Source organism: Sciurus vulgaris (assembly GCF_902686455.1).
Source record: "Sciurus vulgaris genome assembly, chromosome: 3".
NCBI lineage: Eukaryota > Metazoa > Chordata > Mammalia > Rodentia > Sciuridae > Sciurus > Sciurus vulgaris.
Window position 1 is genome coordinate 128,190,595 of NC_136463.1, and position 20,997 is coordinate 128,211,591.

At 36.3% G+C, this 20,997-nt stretch overlaps 1 protein-coding gene across 1 annotated transcript in view; it reads right to left on the reverse strand.

Moving 5' to 3' along the window:
* Positions 1–4,476: 4,476 nt before the first annotated feature.
* The window catches only part of CIRSR (corepressor of RBPJ and splicing regulator), a 35,134-nt gene continuing 18,613 nt past the window's right edge, over positions 4,477–20,997 (reverse strand). The window contains exons 8-10 of the mRNA XM_079135072.1: positions 7,901–8,007; positions 6,854–6,939; positions 4,477–5,449 (exon numbers count right to left, since the gene is read on the reverse strand). Coding sequence (XP_078991198.1) covers positions 4,765–5,449; positions 6,854–6,939; positions 7,901–8,007 — 878 coding nt within the window. The 3' untranslated portion in view covers positions 4,477–4,764. The remainder of the gene's footprint in view (positions 5,450–6,853; positions 6,940–7,900; positions 8,008–20,997) is intronic.

The following is a 20,997-nucleotide window of genomic DNA, read 5'->3' on the forward strand; positions in this document are numbered from 1 at the left end:
GTTTATTTACTTTCAAATTAGTAATCAGTTATTATCCCTTCTCCATAATTTTAACCGTTCAGTGTTATTTACCCCCCACCCTTTCCAGATGCTGGAGTTTATAGAAATATGTATGAGGTAAATACATACAGACATGCCTCCCCCATATATTATTGATATAAATATATGCGGAATGTTTGCATCTCCAGTTAGGGAGGTTTCAGAATGTCCATGGGGATACCTCCATCCATCCAAGCCCCGTTCTCAGGAACCCGGGAGATCTTAGCACCTTAGAGTTTTCTCTCTTTCTTTGGAAACGCACACTGGGAATTTTGCATTGTTTTGTGTGCATATTATCATTTCGGGGTGATTCATTTATAAAAGAAAAGCAAATGATAGGGTGTAACTCCCTAGTCGTTTTCTACTTGCAGACAGATGACAAGCGTTGACATTTTCATTTTTGCCCCAGGAGCGAGAAATTAGCACTGGCTTCATAAAGCGCCCTCTTCACCTGTGGAGCGGGAGCCACCAGAGAAACTCGCTCGCTTTCTTAACTACTGCTGGCGAGTCCGCCCTCCGACCTGCGCACCCGAGACGTGCCGGAGGCCGGGCGAGCTCAGGCGGGAAGTGGCAGGCGAGGGCCTGGCGCGCTGCTCCGCTGACCCTCAGCTCGAGGAGTGGCCTGGGAATTTCTTCTGAATGCGTTTAGGCCACCGTGGTGGAGAGGGGCCGGAGCACCGGTGCAGAGAGCCCACTCGGAATCTTTCCCCTACACTTTGTGGGTAGGGAGTCTAGAGGCCTCCTCGCGCAAGAGGCGCACCTTCCAGGAATGGTGTGTGCCCCTAATTCTCAGTCTCTCCATTGGAGAGTGCTCCAAAGATTGCAGGAGCGTCGGGAAAGAAAACATCAGAGAACGCAGGGTGGCGTCACTTCTGGGGAGTGGAAGGGGCGACCCTAGTCGGGAACTCACCCTACTACACTACCTCAGTCCCCTTCCTGCTTCCTTTTGGTTTAGGGCGATGTCCTTGGAAGCCCGACCCTGGACCTCTAAGTCTGCCCACGCCCTCGGGAAGTCCTTGGAGCCGAAGGGACGGAGGTTTTCAGTGTCTCGGAGTTGGGGAAGGCGGCTCACAGGCAGTGCGGCCGGAGCGTGCGTTTCTCTCCATTCCAAGCAGCTCTTTGCGTTTCATTCCGAACCTCGCTTCATTATTAGTTATATTCTGGGGATTCTGGGGTTCTGTTAAGTGTGGTGTGAGGGAGGAGAAAAGAAGGTGTTGAGGAGTTATCTGCTTCCTTTTCTGTCAGCGGGAACCGGGTTTTAGGAGCCTCAATCAGGACAGCTCTCAGTTGCCTTCGCGTTTCCCAAAGCTAAGTTCCCTCGGTTCTATTTGTTCCTCACAACTTTTAAAAAGCATTTCTTCTTTTGATCTTAAAATGCTCTCAAGGCCTACAGATATTGCATGCCTTTCTTTATCTCTTTTCAAGAAGTGGTAACTAGAGCAAAGATTTCTTTTCAGAAAAACCTAAATAAGATGTTTTAGTGTCCTTCAGCTACTGGAGCTAAAAATGTAGCTTTCTTCCTGGTCTTAAGCACAGGGTGTGAAGGATGTGGCCTTTCTGAGAGGTCTTCGCTGGCGTCTTGGCTCGCTGGTCGCTAGGTAAGAGGAGTGAAATGGGCCGGGTGGATTTTGAACTCTGAGCTTCAGGGCTAAAGCATACCCAATGTTCCTTGATTAAAACTGGGGAAGCCTGCTCCCAGCAGCGGGGACTTGATCTGATTCTCTTATCAGCAAGCCGTCTCATGGAAGAACAGCAAGAAAGGTCTCCCCAAACCTTTCAAATAAAAAGCTCTCTTCAGATTGCAGCAGTATGATTCAAAACAAGATGCATTTCACATTGCAAGGTAAGCAGACCTGCCGCTACGCTGCAGCAACCTCTATTTTGTTACTTATTAAAAGAAATTATGACTAATTCACTATGTAGATATTCAGATAAACAAGTCTTAACCTAGTAACCTGATCTTTCCTGGTCATTTGTAAATCGACAGCACCTCCTACAGGAATTAATTTGCTAGTGTTACTTTAAATGTCAGGTTTGGGGTAAAAGGATTAAGGGGATGTCCCCCAAACGTGCCCTCTGCTTCTCAGTGCAGTTCCAGGCCTATGGACAACTCAAGAAATGTCTGGATGTATCCAGATTCCTTTAAAAGAAACTTCTGTATTAAGGGTAAGAACAATGACCAATCTCATCACACAGGTTTTCCAAAAATTGGCACTATGGAGTACTAACTTTGCCTGGTATTGGGGATTAAATGTAGGGGCACTCTACTCTGAGCTAAAACCCCAGCCTTTTTGTATTTCTCTGAGATGGAGTGTGGCTAATTTATCCAGGCTGGCCTCCAACTTGTGATCCTCCTGTCTCCGCCTCCTGGGTAGCCAGGATTACAAATGGGTACCACTGCACCCAGTCTGTTGAGGACTTTTCTTTAGGTTCTTAAATCATATTCATTAAACTTAAGAGGATTCTTCTTTGGCTCTTGGTACTTACAGGAATTGCTACACATACAACTAGACACCCTTTTTGTTACGAGGTTCATTTCTGGTTTTTACATTTCAAAAGCAAAAGTAGAATTAGATGCCTAATATTTTTATTAAAAAATCACTTTCCCCCCATATTATTAAGGTACACAAAGTACACTAGGTGAGCCTCTTTACAGCTGTTTGTTATGATGTTATAACTCTCTGTGAAAATGCCTCCCTTCCATTTTTAAGTTTACAAAGTCAGAATGCTAGCTAATTGGGGTTGTTTAGTATGCTTGGGTGACCAAGGTTAACAGACAAACAGCAAACTGACATCATCCTCTAAGAAATATTCCTCTAAGAAAATTTTTCTCATAAAGAAATAGCACTTTATGGTTTCTCAATCTTAACAATGAAGGATTAAATCAGATTTAAAAAAAACTAATAGCTACTTTACAAAGTTAAAAGTGGACCACACTTTCGTGAGTCAAATAAAAGTGAAAAATATGATGCATTTAATTCATTCTTAATTACAGGATGCATTTTTAACATTTTTCTTTATGAGCACTATATTGGTTCAGCAACCCTTTTTAAAGAAGTATTGCATAGGTTTTGACATTATATAAATTATGAAATCTAAAAAGGTTTAAGGTATAAAATAATCACTACAACACTGATGAACTCAAGGTGTAAATTAGCAGTCTATCAATTTCAAATGCATGCTTTTTTCTTTAATAATGTGAAGGAATGGATCTTTGAGATGCACTGTAAATTGGGAAAGAACAGTGAAGAAGGAATTCAGGTTCCTCTTTCCCGCTCTGACTCTCTTAATCTAAATAACCAAAAGGTTCCTTCCACCTTAATTTCTTTTAACCTGCAGCACATTTGTTTTGTGTGCACAGATACGACAAAGATATATGTATCAGACTACTCAGTGATTTAACTTTTCTTTCAAACTTACTTTTCTTACAGAACCTAAGAAATTGTGACTGCCAACTATTAAAACCATCTAATCAATGTTTTGTATTAATTATTTTTTTTTAAAAAGTGGAACCCTAATAACAAAATACTATGTCCATGATGTGAAACAGGTTTTTGAAATTGCATGTTACTTATGATTTGTGCTAATTTTTTCTAAACTTGTCCTTTGAAACACATGGGAAAATTTACAGTTGCTTAAATATATCTTATACTCATGAAATGTATCAAAATAGTCCATATTATTTCATTTGGGACAAAATCTAAATGCTTGGTCTTTTTAAGTAAAATCTTATAATACATATATGCCAGTAGTAGAAAGGCCATCTGTGGTAGGTGGAAGGGTCCCCCAGAGATATATACATCCTATCCCAGAAACCATGCATATGTTACATTACATGGAAAAGGAGAATTAAGGTTGCTAATTAATCTTAAAATAGGAGATTATCCTGGATTCTTTAGGTGGCCCCCGTGTAATTACAAGGGTCCTAAAAAGAGTAGAGGAATGAAGAATATCAAAATGTCTACCTAATTAGAGCTGAGAAGAACTTGACTCCCCTTGGTTAGCTTTGAAAAATGGAGGGAGGGAGCGAGTGAGAAGTTGGAAAGGTAAGCAAACAGAATTTTTTCCTCTGGAGCCCACAGAAGGAACACAATCCTGCCTCTGCCTTGATTTTAGCCTAGTGACAGTTTTGATCTCCAGAATTGTTAGGAAAATACATTTATGTTGTTTTAAGTTTGAGGTAAAATTCTATGCTACCTCTATGGTAGCACAGGAGACTAATGGATCATCCAAATGTAAACAGCTTACTGTGCAGAACTAAATACCTGAAAGGAGTTTAAAAGATTTAAAGAAATATTGATAAATATCCCTTGTTTAATTCACACTAGTGGATTTCAACGATTACACTTTGCTTCAAGCAAATTCAAACCTTAAAAGTAATAACAATTTTGAATTGACAAAAAAAAAAAAAGAAAATCAAATTATAACCATTCAATGTACTGTCACTCTTTTAATGATATTTCAGAACAAAGAAAATGTCAGAGTTATATGGGGTTTTTATCTGGTACAGGGCACAAGAAACAGTTACCAAAAGAAAATATTTCTACAGACCCAAAATAGGTTACTTACAAATATTTGCAAAATTCATTCTTACGGTTTTGTATTTGAAATGACAGTTTACAGAGATGGAAATTAAAATAGAGCTTTTTTTTATTACAAAGATAACAGTACATAATTTAGCCCTTACTAAAGGTGTTCATTAAGAAAGTGGAGATGCTTTTATTCCTAGGTAACTGTCACATGTGGTCTCTTTATTCTCTCCCGACTTCTGCTTCTTTCTCTGTGGGTCCCTTTGGTGTGCTCATCTCCTGCGTGCTCCTTGTGCATTCTTTCTCCTCTGTATGTATTAGTGTCACGGCTCCTGGTGTCATTTCCTCTACCGCGCTCTTCGCTGGGACTCCGACGTGGCTGTTTCCTTATCTCCCTTTGCTTATAACTACTAGGACTTCGGCTTCGGCTTCTCCTACTCTTCTCATCCCTGCTATGGCTTCTGCTGCTCCCCTCCATTCTTTCTGACCCTCTCTTCTCTGGGCTGTGGTGGTGGCTTCTAGACTTGTGGTCATCAGGATAGCTTCGTTTGCTATTCTCTCCTGAAATCTCTTTTTTAAAAAACTGAGGCTTTTCCTTGACTTTTTCCTTGTTACTACAACTGCTAGAAAGTTTTTCATGAAGTTTTCTCTTTTTAGACTTGTCTTCTTCAGAATCACTGTTGTTTCCTGAACACTTGTTTTTCTTTCTTTTCTTCTTTTCTTTGTCACTCTCACTACTGCTTTCTGAAGCTGTACTAGAGGAAGAGGAGGAGGAAGAGGAGGATTTGCTTTTATGTTTTTTGTGTTTACCTCTGTTCTTCTGTAACTTTTTCTTTTTTCTATCTTTTTTCTTTTTTTTCTTTTCAAGTCTATCCAATTTCCTGTAATTGGGAAAAAATAGTAGCAAACTGAAAAATAGCCCTTTTATCAACTATAAAATTGTTAATGGATATATTCTTTTCTAGAAGCTACTAAAAAATGGTATCCATATATTAACAATTTATTTGCTTTATTAAATGACAAATCATTTTTTACTTTTAATTTTTCAAGGCATGTGTACATTATGTTTAGGTAAATAAATGCATTAAGTCAATTTTCTATACTTCATCAACAGAAATGACTATTAAAAAAAATTCTTACTGGGTCAGAATTTGGAATTAGCACTCTAAGGGTATTACCAAAGAAAGCCTGTGGAAGGTGTGTAACATCGGTTGAACATACCGAAACTTTTTGTGTATTATTTTAAAGCATGAAAATATTAGTATTATATTATCAATATTCAAGAAAATATTCTCCAGAAATTCTGAACAAAAATACACTTTAAAAATTGATACCCTTAAGCTGGGGCACAGTGGTGCATGCCTGTAATCCTAAACTACTTGGGAAGCTGAGGCAGGAGGATCGGCCTTGGTAAGTTCAAGGCCAACCCTGGTAACTTAGCGAGGCTCAAAACACTGTCTCCAAATAAAAATCAAGAAGGACTGGGGACATAATTAAGTGGTAAACCACCCCTGAGTTCAATCCCCAGTACACAAAAATAAATATATCCTTTCTAGGTTTATAAAACAAAACAATCACATACTAGTTTTTAACAAATGTTCAGTTTTATAAATAATTAGAGCAATTCTATTAGGGCACTGTGAATTTCTAAAGATCAATTTGCAGTCTCAGAAGAGTAACTTGTTTATATAGTATGTTTCAGTTTCTCTGAGCTAAGTGGCTTCACTGGCTTCTGTCAGCCATTCTCAAAACTCTACTTACTGAGAACATCATGAGCTCCCTCTATTGGATTCAGCAGGCATTTCTTGGGATTTATTAATCCAAAGGTAGTCTAATAAAATTCACATTTACCTTAAACATTCTTTCAGCATTTCTCAAAAATTTATAAGACATAAAAAGAAAAAAGACACATGGCCAAAAATATTTTCTAAGAACAAACTGTGTGCAAAGATACATACATACAAATTTATTATGAAAAGTAAAACCTACAAATAAGTCAATTTTCAAATTAAATATTCTGAAATGTGCATTAGTTTTGTGGTATTATCTGCGTACACAATCTTATACTCACATTATTGAAAAAAAGAACAAAATTGTATTACTATGGCTGAAGAATAAATTAATCAACATGATGCATATTTAATACATTCAAGAGCTCTCAGTGGGGCTGGGGGTGTAGTTCAGTGGTAGCACACTTGCCTTGTATGCATGAGGTCCTGATTTAGATCCCCAGCATCACAAACACACACACACAATATCTATTAAATATATACTTTTTCGATTACCTGAGGAGTTTCTCTTTTTGTTTGGTCGTGAGTGACTTTAAGAATTCCACTTCTGGATCTTCTTCACCCTCACTTGCAACATACTCCTAGGTCAACAAAGACATCATTCAATTGCTAGATTTTCAGACAAGTTAGTTATCAGGTAGGAAAGAAAACACTCATAAATGAGAAAAGTTTTTTTTTTTGTTTGTTTTGTTTTTTAAATAAGGACATACTATAGATGAATATGGTATTGTGGACTGGGAACTGTGATGGGATTTTTTAAAAATTTCTTTGTAGTCTACCTGCTACAGTGGATCGTAAGATGTTAATACAATTGCATTAGGAAACTTTATCAGGAAGAGAAGAATAACAAACACAGAAAAATCTTTAGAGCAGGCTACTCTATCTCTTGAATTTTAGCATTTGCCTATTTAAATATTTTATCTTTAATTTAATAAAATATAAAACCAAGAAGGATCATGAGGGGCTGGGAATTAGCTCAGTGGTAGAGCACTTGTCTAGTATATAGCTAATTACCAACACAGCAAAAAAAGAAAAAAAAGAAGTCATGAATCTTATAGGAAGGTCAAAATATCCATAAATATTCATAATTTTAGCCTTCATAATTTCAGTTGTATGTAAATGAATATATGATAATACAACCCTTCAAACTCAACTATTTTTCTGAACATTTTAATAAATTAAAGAAGTTTAAAAATATTTTCTGTAATTTTTAGGGGTTTGTCTTTATTTCTTCCCATTAGTTCAACTTAAAGTCATTCAGGGGTGAGTTGGCAGGAAGGGAAAAACAATCAACACTAGTTCAGTTATTTTATCCACATAAACACAAAGGAGCTGCTTCATTTATTAAAATATAGGTTTATAAACAATTTCTCATTTAGGTTAAAATAATAAAGACAAAATCAAAATATATTTTAGGAATTTCTTTGCTCTGCGTTACTTTCCTATGGATATATGCATATTGGAAAACATTAAGTAGCAATTCACAAGCAATCACATTTAGATTTATAGACATTTTCAGCTTACTGATAAAAAGATCATTACCTGTGATGGATCATTTGCGGTCAAGTTTCTCCCCAGTACATTTCGTTTCAGTGCAAACCCACTGTTTCTCATCTCCGCTATTAGCTCCGAGGGGTGCATCGATGGCCCTGTTCACAAAAATCACAGTTTGAATGTATCATTTATATCTCTCTACCTTTTTCGGACTCCACAGTAGGAATGCAGTTGAAGCTTTGTTAAGTAAAATCACAGCTAAATCAACTCAATAATCTTCTGCTGAGCAAATAATCAGATATGATTTTCTAAAACAGCAGTCTGGAGATTCAGAATAGAAAATAATTGCATTTTTCTTTACGTGCAAGGGGATTCTCTTATGCAACTTTGTCATATTGTAAAATATATTTACATGTTGTCTGGTTGGAAGTTTTTAGTATAAGATCAAAACAAAATGACAAAAAAAACCTACAATTAAACTTTTAATAGTTATAAATATGCCCAGATTTTGAAATTTCTAGTTAGTAATTTGGGGTTGGTGATAAGCAATTTTAAGATGGGTATAGATATACATGTTTTATGTTTTTCACAAGTTGCTGTTTCCTTTTTTGCAAAATCCCAACAGAAAAGTGAGCTTCTTTTTGGTTCTGTGATATGGACTAACAAAAGACACGTTAAAAAAAAAAAAAAAAAAAAAGAAAGGTCTGCCCTCTTTCCTCAAAATAAGGCTATGTAAGGCAGGTGAGATTCTTTACTCCTTCTTTTCTATATTCCTGTTCCATTTTGTTTTCCCTGTAGGTAGCAAACTGACAACATTTCATGGTAACTACTTCCAAGTTTCTGGCCTAAAACCATGTACATTAGCTTAAGTGAACTACACTGGGCCACATGTCTGTAATTACAAGAAAGATTAAGACAGTTACTGAAGACAGACTTAGATAGTGGGAGACAGAAACATTCAGAAACAGATTCTCTAGCCTGCTGATTAAAAATTTTGTTTATTTCTTTTTTCTTCTCTCTGCTTTATTGGTCTTTTATCACTTATTTATTGTTAACATGGAAACTTTATGTTACCATGGAAAGGAAAAGGCAATCAATCCAAATCTGTTCACTTGTCAATAGCAGCTTTGGTAAAATTAGGTGAAAAAAGTTACTACCTTATTGGACTCTCTAGGCTTTACCACTTTAGTTATATTCATCAAGAAATACTGAACATCTGCTCTAGATATGAAGAAGAGGACAGGGAGGAAACTGCCTATCATTGGCATATGGGGGGAGTTCATATTTAATTCCTATGGATTACATTAATGACCCTTTAAAATTACTCAATGTGGTTACTAATATTGACAATAAAATCTTAAATAAAAATCAAATTTTAAGTATTAGTACTAGTTGTCTCTAAATGGCATAAAAGTGCTCATAGAATTAATGGCTTCACATGAATGAATAACTGCTCTGTGTACCAGAATGGGAGAATGCTTATCTAGTGTGCCTGCAAGGACCTGGGTTTGAGCCAGGGCATAGCAAAACCAAAAACCCCAAACCCCAAACCAAAAAACAACAAAATTGGATTCTCAAATTTCACATGTAGGAACATAATTTTAGAAAGTAGAAAATGTGTCCTTTGATGTCAAAACTACATTTCCCTGTCAACAACTTTATTAGATGTCAAATGAATTCAGAAAGCAAACATGCTAAGAATTAAGATTAAAAACCACTGTAGTAAAGGGCCAAAGAGCATGCATGGTCATTAGGATGAGAGGTGGCCACTAATTTCATTAGTTTTCATCACAAGATGGGTAATTTTAATGTTTTAGAAAACATGAATTCTTTACAGTACTTCCAACTACTTCAAGAAAATGATCTCTTTGACCAATGTGACAGATTATACAGATTTCACAACAACCATTACTCTTCTGGCATTTATATTTCTCTGAAACCCCAGCTGAACTTTGTGTAGTACAAAAACAGCATACACTTCTACTCTGTAAAACTGAAAATACAGTGCTTAGTGAAGTGCCTGACGAACTGTACTCAATAGTAATACTTCGTTTTTACCAGTAGCTATATAACCTTTACAATTATTTTATGAGTCTTCATAATTTTTAAAAATGTTCTTAGTAGTAACACTTTTCAAATCTAGTCTTAGTCACCTATTTTTTTTTAATTTTAATTTTTTGGGTACTGGGGATTGAATGCAGTGGTGCTTAACTACTGAAACACATTCTTAGCATATTTTACTTTTTATTTTGAGACAGGATCTTGCTAAACTGCTTAGGGTCTCCTTAGGTTGCTGAGGCTGGTCTCAAACTTGTGACCTTCCTGCTTCAGCCTCCCAAGTCACTGGGACTATAGGAGTGTTCCACCATGCCTGGCTTTTTCACCCATTTTCGTACTTAAAACCTCCTAGCATCCAAAGTTCTACATTTAAAGCTCTGTGTTTAGAGGATGTGACACGTCAGGTTTAATGAAGATATATTTAACACATCTTTATACTTTCATGTTACTGTGGCAGTGGCTATGCAGAGTTATACTGACAGAAATGACACCAGGTTGAGAACTCAAAATTGACATAATACATTATATACATATACTAATAAAACAGAAAACATGAATGTTCAAATACAAAAAGTGACTACATTTTTATATATGGTACCTTAACTTAAATTACAGATGGAGTTGGGTCTCAGAAATATTTAGCTAACTCTTAAAATTACTATGGCAGAATAATTCTAGAGAATTAATAAAAAGGGCATCTGCTCTAAAATGTAGATTTGCAAAGACTTTCTGTATCATTCAGCCGAGCTGGGTTAAACCTCCACAGCATAAAAATCAACGTTCTGACTTATAAAGAAAGTCCACTGAAGGAACGACTCTCAATATTAATTTTTTTCTGCAAACTTTCCTTATTGTAAAAGTATCAATAGTGACTATGGTGTTCAGTTCTATATACTAATGAGAGCTGGACTCCTAGGAAAAACACCATGCAATCAGTATCAAAGGAAAGAAAAAATTCCCAGAAGGTAAACTGAGCTGTACAAATTATGTTTGTTCGGGTCTTAACCTACTCATTAAGAACATTTATTTTAGCCAGGTCCACTGGTGCACACCTGCAATCCCAGCTATTTGGGAGGCCAAGGCGGGAAGATCACAAGGGCTGTGTGGGCAATTTAGTGAGACCCTGTCACCCCCAAAAAAAAGAAAAAAAAGAAAAAAGGAGCGGGGTATGGGGATGTAGCTCAGTGGTAGAGTGAGTACTTTTGAGGCCCTGGGCTCAATTCCCAGTACCACTAAGGAAAGACAAAACAAACAAACAAACAACAACAACAACAAAAAAAAAAAAAGAAAGAAAAGGAAAAAAGCACACTTTTTCAAAAACATATAACTAAATGAAAGCAATGAGCAATAGAAAGTAAAAAATGTTCTGCAGAAAAATAGGTATTTTTTTACAGATTTATATACAAAGCCAAAGGTCTGGCTATGAGGAAAGGCCACATATCTGACCTCTCCACAATTAGAAGATAGCAGTCCCAGGTAAATGCCACAAATGGCACAAGAGGGAGACTAAGGTGAAAAACAGATCTTTTTGTGTTTTGCTGCTAGAATTAGGTCCATCTACTATTCCCAATGTCAGGCGTATCTTCCATTGGGAGTTCATTATTCTTTTATTATTGTCTAAAACTCTATGGTATTAAGTGTGAGAAAAGCAGGTACTGAATTGTAGGTTGAGTAAGGCTGCACTATTAAAAGCCTTTTTATCCTTCCCCAAACTTAACATGTTAATTTATAGGGATGTTGCTATTTGCTAAACTAAACTTGCTATTCCTTTTTTTTTGTAGTGCTGGGGATTAGAACCCAGGGCCTTATGCATGGGAGGCAAGCACTCTACCAACTGAGCTACATCCCCAGCCACTAAACTGCTATTCTGAAAGTGAATATAGTTTGGCTATTACTGTGGTGATCTGTTTTTCCCTTTCCAATTGTATGTGTGTTGTTTGATGGTGTTGGGGATTGAACCAGGGACTTGTGTGCGCTAGGGCAAGCAATCTTCTACTTAGCTACATCCCTAGCCCAAGTGTGTCTTTTACTTAAACTTTATGGTATAGAATGTTTTAAACCTAAGTAACATAGCTTCTACAATTACTATATTACCATTCTTGTTTCATCCATTATATCCAACATTCTTTTCTGGAAAAGTATTTTAAAATCTCATATATCACTTTGGTATTAATCACAAGGACAATTTCTTAAAATTGCAATATTTTTAATGTACCTATCAATATTGATAATCTAAGTTTCTCCAATTGTATCAAGTTTCTAATCTTAAAAAACCTACCCACTCCTCCCCTTGAACCTGCTGTTCATTTGTTGAAGAAACCAGGTAATCTGTCCTGTTAAATATCCCACATTATGGAGAGTGATACTGTTTAACATGTTCTTCTAGCTCCTGAATTTTCTGTATATTGGTAGTTAGATCCTAGAGGCTTATTATTAGATTATTTTAGTATTCCCTTTGGAGGAATATATAGAAAAATCTTCCAAAAAGTTTGTATTCCAGAAAATGATAGCCTCAAAACATATCTCTAGTTAAGCAAAACAGACTAAGACTTCTACTTGGTATGTTCTATAACCTCTTTTACCATGTATTTACTGCAGCTTTAATTAAACAGCAACATAAACTTAAAAGTGTGTATTTTAAAATAATGCCCATTGGCTAGTTTTGCTGCATGCCCCATAATTTTAGCTACCCAGGAGGCCCAAGCAGGAAGGTCCCAAGTTCAAGGACAGCCTGTGCAACTTGGAGAGACCCTGTCTCCAAAAATAAAGAGAGCTGGGAATATAGTTCAGTGGTAGAGTACCCTAGGATCGAATCTCCAAGGATGCATGCATGCATGAATAAATAAATAAATAAATAAATAAGATAAATAACTCCCCTGTACTGGGGATGTAGTTTAATAGTACAGCTTTTGCCTAGCAATTCTGAAGGCCTGTGTTTTACCCTTAGTAACATCAGAAACAAACAAACCAAACCACCATCACCAATAAAACCCCCAAAACACTCCAGAGATGGTTGGGAGTATAGCTAAGTGGTAGAACACATGCTTAGCATACACAAGACTGTGGGTTCAATCCCCAGATTGAATATGAATAAATAAATCATATTATCACAAATAAAATAAAACTTGATTATCATTTCTGTGAAAGCATAATCTTCTGTCCTTTTTTCTTTCCTAAGGTTAAACTGACTGTGACACTTAGAAACACTAGTTATAGTACATTATCAAGAGGGAGATCTAGGCCTTGTGGGAATTATCAAGAATTATCTCACACTTATATTTGATTCCATATATCACTGTAACCACTTTGCTTTTAAGAAAGCGTATAGAAAGTTGTCTTTTTTAAAAGACTGAAAAAAGGGACACAGTAGGAACATGCAGCATAATTCCCAGGGAAAAAAGTGAACAAAGCTATTAATAAAATGTGTGGGTGATTTTTATTTATATAGATGAGAATGTTTTATGTATGATTTTCTAAAGGTTATGCAAGAACCAATTGTACTGAATTGTAATAAAACTGCTCCACACTGGGAATTTTCCTGACACACTGCCAGTTCATCTTTGTGGAGGCTGGAAACAATAGGATTTCTTATTGCCCTCATCCCAAGTTCATACTAAAGACAGCTAATTGATCTCTATTAAAACACACGATGTAAAGGAAAATTAAACATTTCATTTTAGTCCATGTGTCTAAAAAGTACACAAAGGCAACCAGCAATAATAAAGTTAATCATAACCCTAAAGGACTAAGAAGAATCATTTGTGTTGTGAAAACGTGAAGTATTAGCAGTGAGTACATATCTAATAACCTTGAAAAGTTATGCATCCATGAATCTCAGAACATAATGTATGATTTCATCTATATGAAGTTCAAGAATACGTATGATTAGCTGGCACAGGCCTGTAATCCCAGAGACTCAGGACGTTAAGGCAAGAAGATCACAAAATCAAGGCCAGAATGAGCAAATTAGCAAGGCTCTAAGCAACACAGTGAAACCCTGACTCAAGATAAAAAGGGCTGGGGATGTAGCTTAGTGCTAAAATGCCCCTGGGTTAAATCCCTAGTGCCAAAAACAAAAAACAAAAATGAAAACCCAGGTATGACTAATAGATGGGATTAGAAGTTCATGGTTGGAGGAGGCAGACTGGAAAGTGGCAGAGAGGAATTTTCTAGGGTGATGGCAATGCTCTTTATCTGGTCAGGGATGTTTGTTACTAGGTGTGTACATTTGCCAAACTTAAACGCTATACATAAGACCAGTGCATTTTACTTAAAAAAAAAAAAGTTACACATGATCTTTTCTGTCAGTAGTAATTACCATGTAACTATGACACTATAGACTCTCACTATATCCATATATAGTTTGTATAGGGAATTTTCTTATGTGTCATAGAAAATTATTTTTTAAATATGTGTGTTAGTGAGGGCTTATTTCATCTCACTAGAACTTTTAGAGAACTTGGTTTTTACTTTAAACTTGTAATATTTTGGGGAAAATTAGTTCATAGGTAAAACAAATTATAAATTTCTATTATAAAACATATTCAGAGGAGATGATCAACAATGATGTTTAGAAGAGTTTAGCCAAGCCTTGTATTCACTAACTATTATTTACTAAGTAGTACATTGTTTAAGGCAATGGGAATACAAAAATAAATAAGACACAGGTCCTATCTCAGAAAGACTTACACTTCTCAGGAGTAAAACAGATTTTGAGTTTGATTTTTAAGTTTTCATAGGATTTAGGAAAAGATAAAAAATAAAGCATTTGGAACACAATGAAGGTTAATATTAAGTTCATTAAGTTTGACCTGGGTGGAAGAACTAATATTTACTAGGTGGACTGAATTTTATTCATTTCCTTTTCCTTCCTAGGTAAATCTCAAACTAATTTCTGTACTGAGGTTGGCAGACCTTGAAAGGATGCAATGATATTAATAGGAAGAGATATATGAAAGAGAATTATAACTGTGATCTGAGATCATAATACCCCTTTGAGAATGTGGGAGTTGTAGCCTTCTCTAGTTCCACACTTGCCTTTAACACAGAATAGAGTCATTTACTGTAGGACTGTAATTAATTTGTTCATATCAGCAGAATTTCAAGGAATAGCCACTTTCACAAATTTAATCACTAAATTATAGTAATACATATAAATAATCTGAAATAACCACTGGTGTCACTTAAAATTTAAAGTACTAATAAAGAGTATCATTTTACTTTGACACACTATGACTTGACAGTTTTACTAGATAATCTTTCTCTCATTTTTTTGGTATCAGGGTTGAACTCAGGGGCACTTAACCACTGAGCCAATTCCCAGCCTTTTTTTATATTTTATTTTGAGACGGGGTCTTGCTAAGTTGCTCAGGGCCTTGCGAAGTTGCTGAGGCTGTCTTTGAACCTGTGGTCCTCTTGCCTCAGCCTCCTGAGACCGCTGGGATTATAGGTGTGCATCATGGTGCCAGGCCTAGATAATTTCTTTAATAGGTCTATATTTCTTTTCAGCTAACTAGCTTCTTCTGGTGAAAAATATTTAACAACATAAAATCATCTACATATTAAGAAGAAAACTTAAGTATAAGCAACTGCAATCAACTATATTATTATAAAGGAGAGAACTGGTGGCCTAACTTCTTTATTTAGAAGTGAATTCTTTGTTCGTTTTAATATCTGCCTGCCCACGGTTTAAATGTAGTTTGGACCCCACCAAAACTCATGCTGAGCCTTGGTCCCCAGTGTCATGGTGTTGAGAGGTAGTAGGACCTTTAAGAAGTGTTTAGTAGAGCAATAAACCCACATGGAGGGATTAATGCTATCCAGTGGAAAGGAGGGAGAGAAGGAGGGAGTTTTCACTCTCACTCTTTAGGACAGGATTAATAACCTCTTCAGTGGGTTATTATAAAGTATGCCTACATGTTCTTCCACTTTCCAAGCTGAAACAGCACAAGGCCTTTTCTAGGAGCCAAGCAGATGCCAGTCCAACTTCCCAGCCTCTAGAACCATGGGCCATAATAAATCTCTATTCTTGATAAATCACCCATTCTGCTGGGCACAGTGGCACAGGCCTGTAATCCCAGGGGCTCAGGACGCTGAGGCAGGAGGATTGGGAGTTCAAAGTCAGCATCAGCAACTTTTCAAGCTCTAAGCAACTTAGCAAGACCTATCTCTAATAAAGTATAAAAAAAGGCCTGGGGATGGATGTGGCCCAGTGGTTATGTGCCTCTGGGTTCAATTCATTACAAATGAATCAATCACACATTCTCAGGTATTCTTTTAGAGTAATATAAAATGGACTAAAACACTGCCTACTGAGTTTAGCTTTAATAAGATTTTGGTAAACATGCTTTTCTGCAGAAGGATTATGTTGGAAGACTGAAAAAAGTCTGCCATCAGATGAAGGGTTATCTTCATGGGTGTGCTGGCAGAATTTACCTCTTCAAGGAGCTGCATATGAGAACTCCACAACAGATACAGGTGGGTTGACAGAAGGGTTACTAAGTTTACCATTTTTCTTTCTACAGCAAGTCCCTCTAGCATGCTCCTAAGTGTACTTTTAGCAAAGCTTATGATTAGACAATTATTATATTTCTCAAACATGTTCCCAAGCAATAAAAATGACTTCAAACACGAAAGACTGTTGATATGACTGAGGAGCAGCACATGGAAGATTTTTTTGTGGAAAACTTTTATCAGTACTATGGATTAGTATAATACTCTTCAAGAAAAATTAAAATCAAGAGGGAAATTTAGGCAAAGAAAACAGCAGTGGTACACAAATCTTGTGCAAATGTACAATAAGGCTTTCCTTAGGACTGGGGATACTAGCATGCTTGAGGCTATGGGTTCAACCCCAAACACTGCAAAGAAAAAAAAAAAGGTTTTCCTTACTTTAAACATTTATTCATTTTTGGATTGTTCCCAAAGGCTGAAAGTTATTGGTATAAATGAGATTAGGTAGCGATATTAAAACATTAAGTTTCCTATTATCATCTTAGCTATTTGTGGGGTATCTGGATCAAGACTCAGGCAATATAAAGAAAATACAAGTTCGTAGATGTCTAGTAAATCTAGTAATAGTGTTCCAATTTTAAATTTACTTTTACTAAAAATGTGAAATTTGTCAATTACAAATATTTAAAATTATAGCCAGTATGGCAAAGTAATTTAAATGTATAGCAACTGAAATCTCAAATGCAAAACTAAAATATGAAAGAAAACATTTTACTCAAATTTGGGGTCAATGTTTATTCACTTTTATATGAAAGAGCTTGAAAGCTCTGTCTTCACAAGAAGAAAAAACTCAAAACATGAAAATCAACCAATCTTAGATCTTCAGAAAATTTTGCTGCAGGGCAAAATGACACTGAAAACTGGAGACAGGTGGCGCAGAATTTATAGATTGCTGGTATCAGAAACCATTGCTGGAGAAAGCAACTGGTAGGAATATTACAGGTAACTGCCAGACTGTGGAGTTGGAGTAGGGACTAACTTGAGAGAGAAAAACTGTGGGGCCCTTGTAAGACTGGCCCCACACTTTGATGAGTTTCGTTTCTAGAAGCCCTACCTGGCTCTCACTGTGAGGACCAAGAACAATCCCCTGTCCCTCCCTTATATCAATGGGAAGGGGAAAGTAAGCATTTTGAAATATGCTCATTTATGGTCTTTAACAAATGTTACTCTCTAGAGAAACTATTTTGCCAAAGTCTAACCTACATGGGGGAAAAATCTAAGTGTAGGGAAAATGCTGAGAAGCACGTGTGAAAGTTATAGCCAAGGAAGGGCACAGGCTAACTAAAAGACGTAGTACCTAATCATAGGACTAGAATGCTTCCCCTTCACCCACATTTTACCACCACATTAAAGGTATTGCAAATGAAAGAAATGCAATAGTCAGACTCTTTTTTTTTTGCAGTCCTGGGGATTGAACCCAGTGCCTTGTGCTTGCGAGGCAAGCACTCTACCAACTGAGCCATATCTCCAGCCCCAGTACTCAGACTCTTAATGTTAAAGAAGGAGTCTCTTGGGAAACCAAAAAATAAGAGGGAGACACTAGAGAAAATTTTAGCATTAGACATCTATAGCTATACACAAACAGTCCATACTGCCTAACTCCAAGGCAGATAAATATAAAATCTCAGAGTAAAGGACTATTTACATAAGTTCCATTTATCTGATAAACTATGTCTGGCTTTCAACAAAAAATTATAAAGTATGGAGGGGTAGGGGGATAAAATTTTGGGGAGAAGGAGAGGGAGAGGGAGGGAGAAAAAAAATCTGAAGAAAAAGGCAAATATCACAACCAAACTCAGATATGGCAGATTGTGGAATTATCAGACTGAAAATATGAATAACTAAGATTGATATGCTAAGGGCTCTAATGGAAAAAGTGAGCAACATTTAGAACACATGGTAATACAAACAGAGACCTGGAACTCTAAGAAAGAAGAAAAAAGAAATACTAGCAATAAAAGTACTAATAGAATGAAGAATGCCACCAGGCATAGTGGCACATCCCTCAAAATTCCAGCTATTTGGGAGGCTGAGGCAGGAAGATAGTAAATTGGAGGCCAATCTGGGAAACTCCAAAACTCCAAATAAAAAAGGCTACAGATGGAGCTCAGTGGGAGAGCACCCCTGGATTCCATCCCTAGTACTGCACCACCTCTTGTCAAAAAGAGAAGGAAGAATACCTTTGGTGGACTCATCAGTAAGAAAGAATCAGTGAGTTTTAAGATATGTCAACAGAAAGTACTTCAGTGTAGTGTGTCCTTAGCATGCATGAGGCCCTAGATTTAATCCTAAGAACCAAGATAAAAATAAATAAATGAAAAAGATATAGCAATAGAACCTTCCAACTGAAGAGAAGAAAGAATACCCAAGAGCTGTAGGACAATTATAAAATATATAAGTATACATAATAGGAATACAAGAAAGAGAAGAAAGAAAACAAAAGAAATGTCTGAAAAATAATGACTGAGAATTTCCTAAAGTTAATGATATACATCAAACCACAGGTCCAGAGCCTGAGAACACCAAACAGGATGAATGCCAAAAATAATCAGCTGTGTACATCATATTCATACTGCAAAAAATCAAAGTTGAAGAGAAAGTCATGAATGATGCTATAGGAAAAAAGCACCATGCTTAGAGAGGAGCAAGGATAAGAATTACACTGGATTTCTCTTAAGAGAAGCAAGCAAGAAGAAAATGAGGGGCTTAGGGATGTGGCTCAGTGGTAGAGTGGACATATGTTTCTATACTCAGTGAATTCATCCTTCACACAGAGTTGAGTGAAATGAAACGTTGAAAGAAAACACCCAACCAATGTAGAATTCAGTATCAGTGAAATTACTGTTCAAAAGTGAAAAAGAAATAAAGACCTTCTTTAAAAAAACAAAACAAACAGGAAATGTGCTGTCAGTACACTTGCCTTTAAGTTTTTTCAGACAGAAAGAAATGACATGGGTCAGAAATTCAGATCTACAAGAGAAAGGAAGAGTGTTCAAGAAAGAATAAATAAGGTCAAATAAAATCAATAAAATCTTTTATCTTTCAATTTGTTTTCATTTGCAGTGCTGGGGATCAATTCAGGGCCCTGTGCATACTAGACAAGTGTTTTACCATGGAGCTATATCCCCAACCCATTTTTCATATTCTTAATTGATCTAAAAGATAACTGTTTATTCAAAATAATAGCGGTGACAATAAATGATTACAGCTTATGAGTAAATGAAATGTATAACAGTAACGGAGAGAAGAACTCTGTTATATAATAGAAAACAGGTTACTTGTTAGAAGGCACCTGCACCCAGTAAGTTGTACAGTGTTCTTTCAAAGTAGATTTAGTTATACATGTATATTGCAAAGTCTGAGATGACTACTTAAGAAAAAAATCAAAATGAAGTATAATTGAAATGTTAAGAGAAAAAATGGAATCATAAAATACTCAATTTAAAACCAGAGGAAGCAGAAAAACAGGAACAAAAATGAAAAAATGAACCAGGGCAATGAATAGAAAACAATTACAAAAATGGTAACTATTAACTCAACTATATCAATCATTACTTTTATATGAAGAGTCTTAACCTACCAATTAACATAAAAAAACAAGACCCAACTGTATATCTAAAAGAAATCCACTTTAAAGATAAAGGCACAGGAGCTGGGGACAAACACTTATAATCCCAGCAACTTGGGAGGCAGAGGCAGAAAGATCACAAGGTCAAGGCCAGCATCTGCAGCTTAGCAAGACCCTATCTCAAATAAAAAAAAGAAATAAAAAAAAAGAACTGGGGATGTAGTTAGTGTAAAGTGCCCCTGAGTTCAACCCCCAATATCTGCCCCCCACCAAAAGAAAAGAAAAAAAGAAAAAAAGACACAGATTAAAAGTAAAAGAATGGGACTGGGGTGTAGCTCAATAACTGAGTGCTGGTCTAGCATGTTGTAGCCTCTGAGTTTGAACCCCAGCACCACAAAAGACAAAAACAAAAACAAAACAAACAAAACAAAACAAAAAAGGATGCATGGATGGAGAAAGATATACCATGCTAACAGTTACCAAATAAAATTGAAGCATATATATTAATTTTATTGAATCCAGGGACACTCTACCACTACGCTAAAACCACTGAGCTAGCCCTTTGTATTTTTTAAAGCTTGAGACAGGGGGTCACTAAGTTGCTCTGGTTGGCCTCATACTTGTGATCCTCCTGTCTCAGATTTCTGAGCTGGAATTACAAGCATGCACCACTGTACCTGGCTCCACATTAATTTTAGACAAACAGATTTTAGGGCAAGGACAAATAGAGGTATTGCATAATGGTAAAAGGGTCAATTTTCCAAAAAGACATAACAACCCCAAATATGTATGTGCCTAACAGAGCATCAAAACGTGTAAAGCAAAAACTGATAGAAGTGTCTTTAGAAACAGGCAAATCCACTATTATAATTGGAGATTTAGCATCCCTCTATCAGTAACTGACAGATACAACAGGCAGAAAATCAGAATATATTGAACTGATCCATCAATTGGATCTAGTTGACATTTTCTCTTCTTTTTTCTAGTTGACATTTACAGAATATCT